Genomic DNA, 15,828 nt, shown 5'->3' with positions numbered 1-15,828 from the left:
TACATTCACTTTCAACATTTAGACAGATATGCTTTTACTTACTTTACATCCTACACAGAGAAAGAATTGTGATATTTTACTGGCCACTGGCTGCTTCCTCTTTTTATGCGGTGGTCATCTGTGAGCCAGCAAAATGGCGAATGCATCTTGCACAACCCATTGGTTCTCAGTCCCACACAGGATAGCAGAACTGCACATTTTAGTGATTTTGCTCATCTAAGCCACACCATTCATTGTACTTCAGGTACTTATTATATCCTTCATAAGCCAAAAGAGGCAAAGCACTGATCTGTGCAGTGCATAGCTTCTCCAAGATTACAAGTGACATCCCTAAAGGTATGAAGTTGACAAGGACATGCAGCAGCTCTGCACTGCCCCCAGGTGGACATAACCATGCCACAAACGAATGTCATATAATTCATTAATTATTAGGTAGTAGTACCTCAGCCCACAGATACTACATGACCTTCAAATGACGAAAGTTTAGTGTCTGCACTGAAAGAAAGGTCTTTATTGTGTACTTTATCAAATATAACTAACTAAAATGTTGAATAACATTTTTAATATAAAAAATTCCCAAAGATTTACATAGGGTTTGCATACACATTCATTTCTTTTTAAGCATATACTTTATCTTTATCTTGGTTAAATGTCTGTAGCGACTTAACCAAGTAAAACAATTACAACACCACCATGGAAGATCCTAGATTTCAGACCTGCAAAAGTCCTGCACCACATTGGAAAAAATATCATTATCCACTTTTCAAAATTATGAAGATTGATTTAATACTTTTCAAAGTATATACTGATTAGCAAAATTTTAACTACAAATGCTATTTTAAAAGCAAAGAAAAACCATCCAACATCCAACATTGGCCCCAGTACACACATCTTACTTCACATCAGTTAAACAACCATACTGAGTGTAATTACATATTTTACTGAGCTCCACAGGTACAGTATTATTCTGCAAGATGGAATTCTAAATAAAAACAGTCTCTAAAATGAGGAGGCTTCCAGTGATACTGCTCACACATCAAGGAAACTGTATCTCTGGACAAAGGACCCATGGACACAAGTCTCTCAAACTTTGGACTTGGATTCTGCGATGTTTATGGAGATGATCATCAGCCCACACAGCTGCAAGCATGCAAAAAGTGCTAGGGAAATTCAGCTTGACTCGATTCCATGGTTAACATTGACACCAAAATATGCTGAAAGTAAGATATACAATCATTACTGTTGTTGTTGTTTACGTAATTGTATGTAATTGCAGTGGGTTTTATTACCCAATCCAATTGTTCAGGCTCTTGCCCTCCAGGTACAGATATATGCAATTTATCTCAACATATTACAGAATACGTTACATTGTCATTGCCAGTGGAACTATAATCAAATATAAGAAGTTATAAAACAATAAAATAAAATAAAATAAAATTGGATACATCATTCCATATGTAACATGCTAGTTACATTTAAATAAAAATCCATGATCAAAATCATTCCTCTTTTATGTTAGTTGTCACTTCTATGTTTGGTTAAATCTACAGGCAAAGTCTGCTGAAGCCTGCCTCTCAAGCAGACTGGAAGTTTGCAATAGTGTATATCACTTCTCTTACAGCATAGCTGAATGGCAGAATTAGACAGCCCATCTGCACTGTGGATTCTTCTGGGAATGTGCATGTTAAGTCTACTGGTCTGCAAGTCCTGAGAAAACCGAAGACTGAGCAACTGAAGGCCCTTTGGCTGTTCCCCTTTTGTTTTCTCTCCACAACAAAACACACACATATACACACGGCAGCATATCAACAAATACTTTAATGCTTGCAAGCTGTGTGTTTGAGTCTCCGAGCTGCCAGTTGGCTGACATCTGCATTGTCATCATAAAGATTTTGCCCTCGTTCACCACAGCTGTTTCCAACATTGAAACAATTGTGGCGAGCTCCTGCCTCCCTAACACACCACAAAGAGAATTCCAGCAGAGAGTCGTTATTGTGTGTTTATACAGAGCAACACCTTGTGGAACCAATGAGCTCATTCCTAATTATTGCAAGGCTAGAGGAAGCAGTGGTGATATTGTCCTACTAGCTCTTACTGTACTGCTTTTATAACACGTCTGCCACAGTCTTACTCCTGCCTATAGGGTGAACCGTGCCTCAAGTTCATCAGCAATCATCTCAGCAATGGCGAGGGAAGAGGTTGCCGCAGGTGACGGGGCATTGCGCACATGGAGTACTCTGCGACCCAGTTCGTCCACACCACCATCAAACGCGAAATCATCCACCAGGTTCCCGTCAGCATCCAGCGCCTGAGCTCGCACTCCTGACGGCCCCCTGCAGGGATGCGCGCACACACACACTTCTGAAGAAGATTCCTAGGAGTAGCTTCAGTGTACGTAGAGGTAGTCAAAAAATTGTAGAGGCAGTCAAAATTGTATTGAAGTACACAAGGTTTATAGGGTAAGAGGACAGAGGACCGAAAGTGCTTCATTACAATTATGACTACTTCTATATATGCACACTTACATACTTACCTACCTACCTAAACAGAGACAGGAGAGACAGGCACTTACTAGGGAAACGTCTTGTTTTTTGGAATCATGTACTAAACTGCAATTTTACTATCGCTACATCGTTATCTAGTTACAGTAGTTACTCCCTAGAATCTTAGGCAAAATGCATAACATTTATGTGTGTTTAAACATATTTATACATGCACATTTATGTATATATCACTCATGAAAAATAGAAGACTCCAGGGAGTATCTGCAATTATATAGAAGATATAGAAGTAGTGGTATATAGTGTAGTATAGTACACAATTGTAATGTAAAGAAAATGACAAATTGTAAAAAAACATTTGCAGTGTAGCATACAAGGCACGGACTCAGACATTGCCCGGATTAACGCGCTCCTTTTTGAATATCGAGGGACCAGGATAATTCGATGGTAAGTGGAACTACTGGAACAAACCTTAGATAGAGGAAGTTGGACAACATGGAGCTAAAAGAATGCTATCACAGCAGCAATGAAAACAAATTACATGAAGTGCATGAGAAAAAGACCTTCATCTACACTCACAGGCAAACTATTTATCCAGTGCTCAAACGTCGAACGATGCCTCCTATCACAACTGGGGATGGATGAAATAAAGGGGAAATGCCACTGCCAAAATCTAACACCTACTGATCTGAGACAGAATGGTCAGAATGCAAAAGGAATCCAGAAAAACTGGAGTATATAGTGGGCACATTGTCCGGCCTGGCTGTGGACATGGCAGATGATCATGCCTAAGCTAACGACTGTCAGCTGCAGGCTGTGCTTGATGTAGTGGCGAGATACCAGACAGTCTGTTTTCAAATATTACTAAACAAACATTATGAATATGAAATACAAATAACCACAACCCCAGCAACTGAAACCAAGAAGTTTGTATATGCTGCTGCAATAGTCATGCTTCAGAAGCTAAGCCACAAAATACAAGGAACAAACCTCGAAAATCAGATACAGACAACATGTATTGGCATCAGAGCACCAGAATGGGGTATAAATGGGGTATGATGCTTGGCTACCGAAGCATTCATAAGCGAGTCCCTGGAGTCTGCTAAACAAAGGTTAACAGAACTCTCAGACAGATTACAGAGATCCAAGAAAGAGTCAGTAGACTCTCAGTTATAGGGAAGCAGATCCCTGACTGTGTATCCACCCATAGCGGAAAGAGTAATACTAGAGGAGTACATGTGAGAATGAATTATCACATAACAGTGGCACTCAGTGTTTAAAGTGTTTATTTTATTATTTTCAGGTTAGACACTATACTTTCTCTTCCTTTTCAAAGTATACCAGTTTCCCCACAGTAGACACTAGACCTTTCCCAAAAATCACTTATATCCAGGATATGTTCACAGTTTATGGCCTTGAATATATGTTTTTTCAATAAGATTAGGAGAGGTTGTGAATATGAGATAGATACTGTTTTTACTGAACAATTGTGGGACAAAGTGATAAGCAGAAAATGATCCAGTGCACGTTGTGCCAGACTTCAACTGATACAGTTCAAAGTACTACATAGAGTTCGCCAGTCTAAGTCACAGCTATATAAATTCTACCCTAATGTAATCAATGATCACTGTGCTCTGCCTCAACATGTACTTTAAGTCATATGTTTTATTTCTGTGCCACTATACATACATTTTGGTCTGATTATTTTAGAATAATGTCAAGGGTTTTAGGCATCAACTCATGCCCCTCTATCACTATACTCAGTGTCTCCTCTGGTTCGTCCTCATTAACTATAGTTCAGTCAGATATTCACCTCTCTCTTGGCAAGGCAGCATATTTTGCTACTGTGGAAATCTACAAAACTACTTTCAGTCTCAATGTGGCTTTGAGATACAAAGTGTTTCCTTAGACTGGAAAAGATAAGATTCACATTAAAGGGTAACAGTGCTGTATTTTATTCTAAGTGGAATTCTTTCCTTTTATTTTTCATTTCACTACAGACAATGCCGGCAGATTACCCCCCCCCCCCCTTAATTGATGTTAGTGTCTATTTGTGAGTGTGTGCGTGTGCGAATGTGAGCTGTGTTTGGGGCTATGGAAAAGGGTTCTGTTGTAAAAAAACTGGCCTTTTGACACTATTCATTGTTATTGTTTCCTCCATGTTATTCAATTGTCTCAATCTCTTTTTTTTGTTTAATTGAGGAGTTGAATAAAGACAGCGATAGCTCCCAGACAGGACCCGAGTCCTGAGTGGCAGGAATCATAGACAGGAGCATATGAGCTGAGGAGTCATACGGAGCTAAGTGAAGCTAAGATCCAGATCCAGGAAGTAGCAGTAAACCAATCAGCCAGCACGAAATGCCCAAATAAATAAATAAATAACACACACAAATACAATATACATATGTGTATGTTATTTTTTTATATTATATTACATTACTCATATACACTCACAGAGCATCAGTACCACAATCTGCCATCAGGAACATGTGTTTCTGTGTATATGTGTGAGGTAGTGTGTGAGTTTACCTGACTACATCATTGTGGCCAAGCTCAGGTATGTACTTCTGCAGAATCTTCACCTGTGCGCTAATAAACATCCCTCGGTACATCTCACCTAGTCCATACGTCACGTTCTTCATTACCAGCCTATGCAGACCTCTACAGAAGGTGCACACAAACACACACAGTGATAAAGCAAAGTGTTTTAAATGCATTTCCTTCATATTGACTGAGTGAATTAAAGTGCCGGAGGTGAGCGCATGCCTAAAGGAAAGGGCGTCTACAAAGTCATTGCTGTTGAAGTCGCATATCCTGTAGCCCTCACGTTTGAACGCAAGCACAGCGTTTGGTCCGAGCCACACACTGCCGTCCATACGGGGCGTGAAGTGCACCCCCAGGAACGGAAACCGTGGGTCTGGCACCTACAGCAAATGCACACACAGGCACACCAGATTGGACCCGAGTCCTGAGTGGCAGGAATCATAGACAGGAGTATATGCAAAGCATATGAGCTGGACATCCCAGAGTCCAAATGGGAGGAGTCATATGGAACTAAGTGAAGCTAAGTTCCAGATCCAGGAAGTAGTAGTAAACAAACCAGATAGCACGAAACTCCCAAATAAACACCACCCCATCAACAAATTCACACTATTAACAATCCTCTGTGAAATTCTTTTGTAGATGATAATGTTGTTAAACTCCAGATGGTAGCAGAGATCACACAGCAGACAAGAGCATCAATTTTGATCAATATCATGCTGAACACATAATTCTTAAATAATACTGCAAAGGTGGGGAAATTGAACTTCCTGGAGAACTATTTATTTCATATAAAAACTCTTCTCTGCCAATCAACAAGTGAGATAAAATGAGCTACGAATATGTATGTGCGGGTGTGTGAGCACATTTGGGGGTACTCCTTGATAAATGATGTAGGAATTTGTCTGTCTGCGTGTGTGTGTGTGAGAGACGCTCACAGGATAGATGTTGCCCCTGATGAGATAGCTCTTCTCTGGTTTCAGCACCAAGTAATCTCCCCTGAAGGGGATGATTCGGGGTTCTGCCCTACAGCCAGAGATCTCGGCAAGACGGTCGGAGTAGAGGCCACCACACGTCAGCACAAAGCGACACCGAACCTCCTCACCCTGTGCTTGCACACATACACACCCATACAGCCAGAGACCACACTTCAGCCATTTGTAATAACAAACTATTCCACAGATAAGTTAAAAATCAGAACCGGGCTTACCGTTGAGCTTCGGACAGCAACAGGGTACTTCAGACCTGAAACAAGAAAAGAACACTAGCATTTCATCTTAAACCTGTGCAGGTAGAGCTCAGCCTTCTGACCAATCAGGCAACAGTATTAACAGCATATATAAGAGAGTGAAAAAACAAGAGCAGACAACAAGACCTACCCTCTGAACTCCCAGCTGGACTCTCTGCTGCCATGGCGATGTGAGTGGCCTCAAACCCTGTTATTATGGCTCCTCCAGCCTGCTGGAAGTCCTTGCCATAGGATAGCGCCACCAAGCGCCAGTCCACAATGCCAGTATAGGGGGAGTCTAGAGCCATTATCCCCTTAACACGCACACAAACAAAGGCACACACAGCACAGAGGAGACGGGAGATCTCACAGGAGAGCTCAGAGGATCTCATCTCTTCACACCCACCTAACAGTCCTACAAACATACTCTGAGTGTGGTAAGCCCCTGCCTCCGTTTCTTTAAACAGAGAGTTACAGGCATTACACATCCATTACACGTGTAGCCTAATCCATGTCTTACAATTAAGGACATTTATATGGTCACAGCATGAAACCATACTCAGAATTCTCTCTCTTTTACACACACACACACACACACACACACACACACACACACACACACACACACACACACACACACACACACACACTCTGCAGTAGGGTTCTCTCTCTCGGATGGATCTTGCATCAATCAGACTGATCTGTTTCACGTTGTTCTTCTGGCCGCGTTCATACAGGGCCTTCAGACGCGGGACCTCCTCTCTATCCAATGCCACAATGAGCTGAACACACACACACACACACACAATTTATGTTTACGCATAGGCACACTTTATAGATATGTACACAGAAAAACACGCTTCAACAGACATATAGTACTGAAATGTGGCCGAGGGCTTTAAGTGTTGATGGTTCTCACTTTGCCGCATCTCCTGTAGGGAATGGCTCTGCTATCACAGTACGCATAGGCCAGAGATGCCCCCCGCACACACAGGCGGGCTTTCAGAGAGCCTGGTGTGTAGTAGATCCCACTGTGTATCACACCGCTGTTATGGCCTGACTGATGCAGAGCTAGAGAGAGAGAGAGAGAGAGAGAGAGAGAAAGAGAGATCAAGTTTTACCAGTGGAAGTCTTAGTGCCTAAAATTGGGTATACACAACACCAGCCGCTTTAGCTCATACACTCCAGTGCAAGCGTTCTCTCTTACCAAGTTCCTTCTCCTTCTCCAGCACTATAAAAGTGAGGTTGGGGTGCCTTAGCACGAGTTCCCTGGCTGTGGCCAAACCCACGATCCCGCCGCCCACCACCGCTATGTCGTACCTGTTGCAGCACACGCATTTCTGTAATGAAACAAAACCGTTCCCCCATTCGCGGTTCGGGAGTACACTTCCTTTAGTGGTCAACTGAACATCGGAAACACCAATACTCGACAGCTACATAAGGCTGCAAGACCATACGGGATTAGACATAACCCCCAGTTTATGTGATCGCAGTTTTGTTGGACCCTGTCCTCCCCCGTTTCCAAAGAGCCAAAGTCCAAACACCAAAGTTTTCCGTGTTTGGCTGCAATTAAATTGTGAAAATTGATTAGCAGGCTATAAGATACTAGGATACGCCCCGTTCGTTACTCTTTGATGCATTTTAATTATTATTGCTCGAACAGCAAGCTACCAGAAATGTATTGTCTAGTCAGTCAGGTTTTATTTTGAGAAAACCAAACACTACAGAATATTGTCAGCACCAAACCACTGTTGGGACTTTCTGTTCATCGCTCGTAGCGACTGTTATGTGTTTGTGTAAAAACTCTTGTGCGCTGACTTTCAATAACAACCCAGCAAGTCTTGGGTAACAATGGACTTGTTGACAGTAAGAGACGCTGGTGTTTAACGGGTTGGTTACTCACCCGACGTGCTGTTGACGTACCGTAATACATCTTAGAAATATGGGGCTTTTAACAAATAAAGAAGCACACACTTGACCGCTAACCAAAATCCGTATCATACTTGTGTATGCATATATGCCACAGTCCACTGTGGCTAGTTTGCGTAGCACCCTGTCTATGCGTCACCTTCCTGTTCCCTTGCTGGTTCCAGCAGTCTACACGCCGTAACGCATTACTGCCCCTACCGACTCGGCGCTGCCCAGCGACTAATTGGACACATTGCTTTCATTTCACGGATATTTTTGCCAGTTATATCAGCATATACGAGTAATATTTTCCTTGTATTTTTCCATCTAACAGTTTAAGTCACAATAACTAAACCTACAAAAGCAGAACCTATTTGAAAATATATTTTTTAGCTAGGTTGTTATACCCTGGTCTATATTAAGATTCCAGGTGTGTAACTGCAGTGTACTATAATAAGAGATTTAGAGATATTCAAAACTATAGTGAAGTACACCAGGTATCCAGTGAAACAGGACATTTTGGACAGAGGTCTGCAAGCAAAGTGCATATGTCGAAACATTTTAAGTGTTAGTATTATTTTTACTTTGCTGAGCTGTACATCTGCCCCTCCTGATGCTGATGCCAGCCTGACCCTCAAGGAAAGTTCCTGCTCATCTCCCATCTGGACCATGGTGGCTACCATGGAGCCACCAGCATGTACCACTGACCCTCCAGATGTGCCCAATAGGCTCATATGCATGTAACACTGACCCTCCATTTGTACCCAATAGGCTCATCAGTATGTGCTGTGCATGCCTTTGATGAGATTCAAACCTGTGGATGAGTGTCATGGAGACTTTAGATATTAGCCTGTCACCACTTCCATCTGCACTGCTGTGTTTAGACGTTTCCTGTGTGGATGCTAAACAGAGCTACGAACTAGTTCTCCCCAATTCATCTGAATACCTCTGTCTAAAGATTATGGTCACTTTAAAAAGTAATCTTACAGTTTTTGTGTATTTCATTTGTCATTCCCTAACTCACAATTCTCATAAGTTTTTCTCTGAAAAACAAATTTATTCATTATGTGTTATTAGTTTGCCAGATCAGTTTCTAGCAGAAAAATAATATATACATGCATTTGCTTATGCCATTATTTACAGTTTTCTGAAGGCTAAACAACTAAAACTAATTTTTAATAAATATATTCATCTATGAAATCATAATAAACTTAGTCTGAGGCCCTAATGAACCTAAAAGGATTTGTTTTTAAAACAAAAATATAAAGTAATGCAAAAAAAGCCTTTGAGTAGAAGTGAAAAATATTACTCGTTCAGAATGCTTTGGAAATGTTAAACGTCTTTGTATATTTTTATGTATATGTAAGAGAATAATTAAAACATTTCTACCCATTTGTCTAAGCAGTCATTTTAGGCCTTCATTTTAAAACATCCATTTAATTAGAGCTGACTAAATCTCTGAACACTAATAATTAATGGATAATGTAATTCTAGCAAATCTATGCAGTAAAATAGACTCTACAAAGAAATCGGTGACTTCAAAATTTCTTTAATATAGCATTAGGCCCAAAACTCTGGACCAAAAGACTGCAATGAAACCTATTTTATAGGATCAATGTTTCGCTCCAAAGCATGTTTTCGTTATTTGTCATGAACAGTTTACCCTGTTTTGGTATTAAAAAAAATCCATGATGTCATTAAAATGCGACACCTCACACTAAACGGATACTAAATGAAGGACATGGGGTAGCATATGAGTTTGCAGTGTTAGCAAGATCTTAAATATCCTGAGTAACCCGTAAGTTATATTCGTCACAGAGAATAGATAAAGATAATAGTAATCTTTAAAACGCGGATATAAAAATAGGCTGCTCAAACTGCCATTTGGTTAAGAGTTGTCAATGGAAGTCAGTGGTATCTAGCTACGCTAGCAGAAATCGTATAGCTGTCGAAACAATTTATTTTATATTGTAATTTTGAAGTAGAATTATGTCTTTTTGGCCTTTTAAAACTGTACTTTAACGGTAATTCTAGTTAGTTAGCTAGCTGATTAACTATCCAGCACTCTAAGTCAGCTATAATGTCAAAAGTCGTTTGGTAGCATGACCTGTCTTCACGAATAAACCTTGTAAGGTAGCTAGTTGTTTAGCTAGCAAAACTGTTTTGATTCCCCAGGAGCTGCAGTTTCATCTTTCGGAATGGCAGTATCGTTCATTTCCCGTGCTTTGAATGCGCTTTCCTTCACCCTCAGCTCAAAGTTCATCTCATCTCCGGTTAGTGCAGCGTTTTATATATGTTGTTGCATCAAGCTGCCGCCTCTAACCTCGCACCTGCTGCGAGCGTTTCGATACGCGAATTGGACGCTGTTTTCTCTTTGTTTTATTTAACAGGTTTTAGTGAACGCTGCACTGAATGCACAGGCAGGTAGAAATGCACTTCTGGCCATACCGCCTGCCAGCATCTCGCTGACACACATACGAGGGTTCCTCACAACAGCGCCTGTGTGGCAGAACAGAACACTGTGGAAGCAGAGCGACAAGTACACGATTCGACCCATTGGGGTTAAGAAGACTGGGGGAAGAGATCACACCGGTGCGTGTCACTTGTCTTGTGTATCAGTAAATCGGTGTTTAGTGTTGTATGTGTGAGGAAAGAGTTCCATGAATAAATAATTTGCTGGAAAAGCAAACACTGTTTGGAACATGCTAACTACTTGGTGTAGTTTTATTCTATAAAATGCAGTCTAACACTGTAAACTGTTATTTAAAACATGTTATGCTTCTTTTTACATAATTTCAACATTTAACTATCATTTTACAATGATAGTTAAATGAATTGTCTTATACTTTTATAACCTTGAATTGTCTTGTGTATGAAATGTGCCATGTAGATAATAGCTGATTGAATTGGTTTGGCCCAATCTCTTCCTGTGAAATGCAGGCAAGATCAGGAGGCATGGGATTGGAGGGGGCCACAAGCAGAGATATCGCATGATAGACTTCCAACGCCTGCGATATGAACCGGGCAAGGAGGGCCAGCTAATAGAAGAGAGGGTTATTGAAGTCCGATATGATCCGTGCAGGTAGGAGACCTCCCCCTGGCCTCGCAAGCATCTTTCAGGCCTTCATAGCTGTGCTACACACTCTTTCGCTCTCTGTGCCTACGCAAAACTAGTCTGGTGTTAATAGACAGTATGTTCACACACAGAAGGGATTTGTCTTTGGTTACACAATATCTTGCAATACACAGCTGAATTACCATCACATATATCCTTCTCTAAATCTTCCATGCATTCAAACAGACACAGGCACAAATTCACCTATATAAAAGCATTCAAAAATATAAAAATGAATATGAAACATATGGATGTGTGAATTTTGTATAGGGTGCAGAATACAGTAATCAGATGAGATACATGATTAAAAATACTAATGCAATGTAGCATTAGAATAGAAAAACACTTATGTGCATTAATCCGTTTAATTATGCTTACATGGGACAAAACGTTCTATATGTGCAGTTAACACTGGAGAGGAAATTAGTCTTACACCTTAAAGTGGACTAACAATTTGGGATTAGGGTTAATATTCAAGATGAATGTGTAGAGGACACAATTTTTTGGAGGACATCATGGATATACAATTTACTCATTCAAGTTTATTAGTAAGCAAGTAGTTTATCACAAAGGGTTGATGGTAACCCTCTAGTAGATTTCTCATGCATCATTGAAAGGGGGCAAACTGGTGGAGTTTTGTCTGAGTTAACATTGGCTGTTTTTGTATGACAGAACAGCAGACATTGCCCTGGTTGCTGGAGGAAACCGCAAGCGTTGGATCATTGCCACAGAGAACATGCAGGCTGGAGACCTGATCAAAACCTCAACTGAGATTGGACGGATGGCAGTATTGGCTAATGAGGGTGACGCCCATCCTCTGGGGGCCCTTCCTATTGGGACTCTCATCAACAACTTGGAGCTGTACCCAGGCAAAGGAGCCCAGTACATCCGTGCTGCAGGTATTGCCAGGCTCTCGCCTACTGCTTCAGCACCTACGTTAATTTTACTCATGGCTGGATAGATAATCTGTTTGTACAGAATTGTTTCAAATTATCTTTGCCCAGGCACTTGTGGTGTCTTACTTCGCAAAGTGAATGGGACAGCAATCATTCAGCTGCCTTCCAAACATCAAATTCAGGTAAGTGCAGCTGGCTTATCATTGGTCAGATTTATCACATTTTTTTTTTCTTTCCGATTTATGCATAAACTCAGGGTTAGCAACACTTGCTAACCTGCTAGGTGTGCTGATCTTCGAGAATGCCTTAAACTTGACCTACGATCCTGTGCACAGATATCAGAAATGTGCATGGCCACTGTGGGCAAGGTGTCCAACATCGACCACAACAAGCGCGTGATTGGGAAGGCGGGCCGTAACCGCTGGCTGGGCATCAGGCCGTCCAGCGGCAAGTGGCACAGGAAGGGCGGCTGGGCAGGCCGCAAGATCCGACCCCTGCCACCCATGAAGTGTTACGTCAACCTGCCCTCTGTAGCTGCCAAATCATAAGTGCTAGAGGGAGAGGAAGCAAGAGCAACTGTTCCTATAGGCTGGAGTCACAATTCAGGCTGTGTATGTGTTCAGAGAGTCAGTTGCCTTTCTCTAAGGTTTGCCAACAAAGTCGAATAAAATGCAATAAATCCTGTGTTTAAATGTGCAGCACATGCTGCTTTGTCAAATATATTTGAACGTTAGTCAACTGCTCTGTCCTTGAAAGATGGGGTGGAGTGAAAGGTACCCACAGGAACTTGGAAGTATTTTATTAATTAAACACAGAATGGAAAGAAATAAAATATAAAATTTTGTACATTTGTCATACACATGCAAAGATTATGCCAAGTTTTTCCCATTAGTGGTAGACTTAAAAGTACAACCATAATTTCAAACAGGTTTTGTGCAAAGATGCCTTTCATAGATCTCCCAAGCAGACTGAAAGTGAAACTCCTGCCATGGGGCTGTGGCTCCCTGCTTAAAGGGTTTATTCCTTCAGGAACTGCTGCAGTGCTGGTGCTGTGAAATTGGCTAGACCCACGGACATTACAGTACAGCATTCAGCCCCGAGATGCAAAACGGACACGGTTAGGGAAGATCATCATGAGTGAAATTAGATGGTGAGATGTGGACCTCAGTTTAACAAGACCTGCTTAGAAGTTTTCTCTAAGGCGAAGGACGTGTGAGCGGGGCTAGAGTGGGTCTCGTGAGGTGAGCAACAGCAGCCAGATCACAGAGAGTCACGTTCCCTCCCCAAAGCGGTTCATTTGTCATCGTTTACAAATTTCTCTTGTCAAAAGTGCTGACACACATCCATGCATATTTATCAATATTATCACCTCTGACTGTCCAGTTCTTCCTGTCAATCCAAAATAAAAAAAATTTAAAATCAGAACAAATTGTAAACATAAGAAATAGTAAACTGCCATAGTCAGGTAACAGAATTCCTGCCAACAAACACTTAAGGAGAAGTTGAGTGTTTTCTCTTTCATCAAATGGAGAAGCACTGGTAACCAACATAATACTTAGAAAAATGTCACTTGTAGTACTTTTAAAATGTCCCAAGAGGAAACAGTGTTCCTATAGATTCCATCCAAATCACACAACCCAATCAGAATCATCATTCTGACGATACAAAAAACAGTATTCAATTCAGTCACTCTCTGTTGGGGACAATTTCTCAACACAGTTCAGTCTGATCTTTTGATTGGTGGCCAATGTTTCTCTGCCCAGGTTTGGCAAAGCTTAAAAACCAGTATGATCTTGATCTATCACACTAGCAGGTGTATTTGGATATAAACCTGTTGCTCACTACTGACCTTGCATATAATTTTCTGGAGATTTCTATTTTAAAGCTTCCATTTCACATATGCATGAAATAATCAGTTCATCTTTTATAACCAATGTCTGGAAAATACATTCTGAGCTTCAGAGCGGAACTCTCCCGTATAAAAGACACTATAAACGATATATTTTGGTATGAGGACACCCAGGCATGTTAGTGTAGAAGTACTATATGTTCCTTCATGTTGCACTACTAGGTGAGCTGGTGGGTTTCGGTAGCTGTGGCATGAACCACCTGTCTGATGTTGGTACAGCTTCATTCCAAACCAGCGAGCTACATCAAGAAATGCCTAAAAATCTTTCAGGCTAGTGGAGCCGCATTTAAAGTGCCTGTACGAGTGCTGTAGAACTTTAATTGTACTCTGCCTGGGTCTGAATGAGTGCTCTAATACTTTAACTGTACTCTCTGCTCTACCCTGCTTTTTGTTCGCTACATTCCAATTTTTACCCCCTCTAACACAATGTGCTGTAATAGTAACCAGGCAGATTAATACATTAGGTATTGTCTGTCATAGTTTAAAAAAATGCTTTAAAAAGTTTAATCACTGACCCACAAAAAACAAACAAACCCCAAAACCCCACCCCCCCAGCACATTGCATTCAGGAGGTCTGAAATTCACAGCTATATTCCTCTCTGCCTAACAAAAATTGCAGATAAACAAATACAAATACATATACACACCCACACTATACATGACAACATTCACAGCATTTCACTTAAATGGTATAAACATAAAACAAAACAAATGCATACACACAAAGTGCATAAATAGCTGCCATCGTAAGGTGGCGATTTGTCAAGAATTAAAAATACATTTTCTTTTAGAAGTGGCAGCATATTTTTTTATATAAAATAGTAGCCAACAAAAAACAACAAAACAGCTATCAGTATAACAGACCAATATAAATCTGAAAACACCAAAAATGAGACAGTACAGTTTCCACAGGAAGCTGCTTGCTGCTACGTTGAATTGGCTTGCACCCCCCCCCCCCCCCCAATCCCATATTGTTCTGGGACTCAAGGGTTTCAGGAGGTGGGTTATGTGGGTTTAGTGTAGCCAAAGACCCCCACAGGAAAGTGTTTGACATGGGTGGGCCATTGGGCAGCCAGCTGGAAAAACTTCACATCGTTCCACTCCACCCCATCTATGGACACTGCAACACACACACACACACACACACACACACACACACACACACACACACACACACACACACACACACACACACACACACACACACACACACCTGCAGATTGTAGGCAGTCTCTTGAGCATGACAAAGTCTGCCCTCCTGCAGATGGCAGCACTGCCTAACTGTGCTTGTGCTGATGGGTGCACTGATGAGCTGGTCAAATGATCAATTTATCAATTGCTTACCTCTGAGCATGGTTTGCTGGTGCTTGGCGGTACAGATGAGTCGGCTAATGCCATCGATCACCTGACTCTTCGAGTCCGGCTCCTTCTCCTTCATCTTCTTACTGAGGAAGATCACTGAAGCAGAATGCACACCTGATAAACACACACACACTGCACTGCAACAGTGGCTGGTGCACTAGACAACAACAACAAAACATTGCGAAGCTGTCCTACACAGCACTGCAATAACAGCACAGCCTCACATTGCACTGCACAAAACTGTAACAGCACTGCACGGCAAAAACAAGGCACTGTCAACACTGTAATAGTATAGCCTTAAGTTACACATTTATAAGTTATACATTCAATTCACCGAATGTTCTCAGTGCTGTTACACTGTGCTTTGT

General features: G+C 41.3%; 3 protein-coding genes across 9 annotated transcripts in view; 1 reads left to right on the top strand and 2 right to left on the bottom strand.

The window, feature by feature from the left end:
• Positions 1-496: 496 nt before the first annotated feature.
• Positions 497-8,350, bottom strand: l2hgdh (L-2-hydroxyglutarate dehydrogenase). 3 transcript variants are annotated; one of them, XM_027010564.2, is made up of 10 exons: positions 8,174-8,350; positions 7,478-7,590; positions 7,190-7,341; positions 6,921-7,052; positions 6,422-6,584; positions 6,253-6,287; positions 5,981-6,148; positions 5,268-5,425; positions 5,031-5,162; positions 497-2,333 (listed from the first exon to the last, which is right to left on the bottom strand). In XM_027010564.2, exons 1-10 carry the CDS (start codon positions 8,269-8,271, stop codon positions 2,138-2,140), a joined length of 1,347 nt encoding a protein of 448 aa, XP_026866365.1. In that variant the 5' UTR covers positions 8,272-8,350; the 3' UTR covers positions 497-2,137. The 3 variants fall into 3 exon arrangements, with proteins under 3 accessions (XP_026866365.1, XP_081581147.1, XP_081581148.1); XM_081725021.1 differs by having other exon boundaries at positions 5,031-5,425; XM_081725022.1 differs by having other exon boundaries at positions 5,031-5,425; positions 7,478-7,610; positions 8,174-8,344.
• Positions 8,351-9,888: 1,538 nt separating this feature from the next.
• On the top strand, positions 9,889-12,881 carry mrpl2 (mitochondrial ribosomal protein L2). The gene is made up of 7 exons (XM_027010572.3): positions 9,889-9,976; positions 10,354-10,451; positions 10,569-10,770; positions 11,119-11,260; positions 11,966-12,192; positions 12,298-12,371; positions 12,525-12,881. Exons 2-7 carry the CDS (start codon positions 10,377-10,379, stop codon positions 12,735-12,737), a joined length of 933 nt encoding a protein of 310 aa, XP_026866373.1. The 5' UTR covers positions 9,889-9,976; positions 10,354-10,376; the 3' UTR covers positions 12,738-12,881.
• Positions 12,882-12,973: 92 nt separating this feature from the next.
• Positions 12,974-15,828, bottom strand: part of zmp:0000000755 (phosphofurin acidic cluster sorting protein 2) — a 57,292-nt gene continuing 54,437 nt past the window's right edge. For 4 of the 5 annotated variants that reach the window (XM_081724307.1, XM_027010531.3, XM_081724308.1 and 1 more), the window contains 2 exons: positions 15,443-15,574; positions 12,974-15,218 (listed from right to left, as the gene is read on the bottom strand). In XM_081724307.1, coding sequence (XP_081580433.1) covers positions 15,103-15,218; positions 15,443-15,574 — 248 coding nt within the window. In that variant the 3' untranslated portion in view covers positions 12,974-15,102. The remainder of the gene's footprint in view (positions 15,219-15,442; positions 15,575-15,828) is intronic. The other variant, XM_027010532.3, reaches the window with a different exon arrangement.

The sequence above is a fragment of the Electrophorus electricus genome, chromosome 12, assembly GCF_041902795.1.
Source record: "Electrophorus electricus isolate QZ-2024a chromosome 12, ASM4190279v1, whole genome shotgun sequence".
NCBI lineage: Eukaryota > Metazoa > Chordata > Actinopteri > Gymnotiformes > Gymnotidae > Electrophorus > Electrophorus electricus.
This window is presented reverse-complemented; position numbering and strand designations above follow the sequence as displayed.

Bases quoted from the DNA above. Each gene is read 5' to 3' on its own strand.
- l2hgdh (XM_081725021.1), bottom strand. From the start codon at position 8,271: ATGATACGGATTTTGGTTAGCGGTCAAGTGTGTGCTTCTTTATTTGTT. The intron at 7,053-7,189 runs GTGAGAACCATC...GTGTGTGTTCAG, and splicing joins CCTACAGGAGATGCGGCAAA to CTCATTGTGGCATTGGATAG. The intron at 5,426-5,980 runs GTGAGCGTCTCT...CATTTGCTGTAG, and splicing joins TCAGGGGCAACATCTATCCT to GTGCCAGACCCACGGTTTCC.
- mrpl2 (XM_027010572.3), top strand. From the start codon at position 10,377: ATGGCAGTATCGTTCATTTCCCGTGCTTTGAATGCGCTTTCCTTCACC. The intron at 11,261-11,965 runs GTAGGAGACCTC...TTTGTATGACAG, and splicing joins GTCCGATATGATCCGTGCAG to AACAGCAGACATTGCCCTGG. The intron at 12,372-12,524 runs GTAAGTGCAGCT...TCCTGTGCACAG, and splicing joins CTTCCAAACATCAAATTCAG to ATATCAGAAATGTGCATGGC.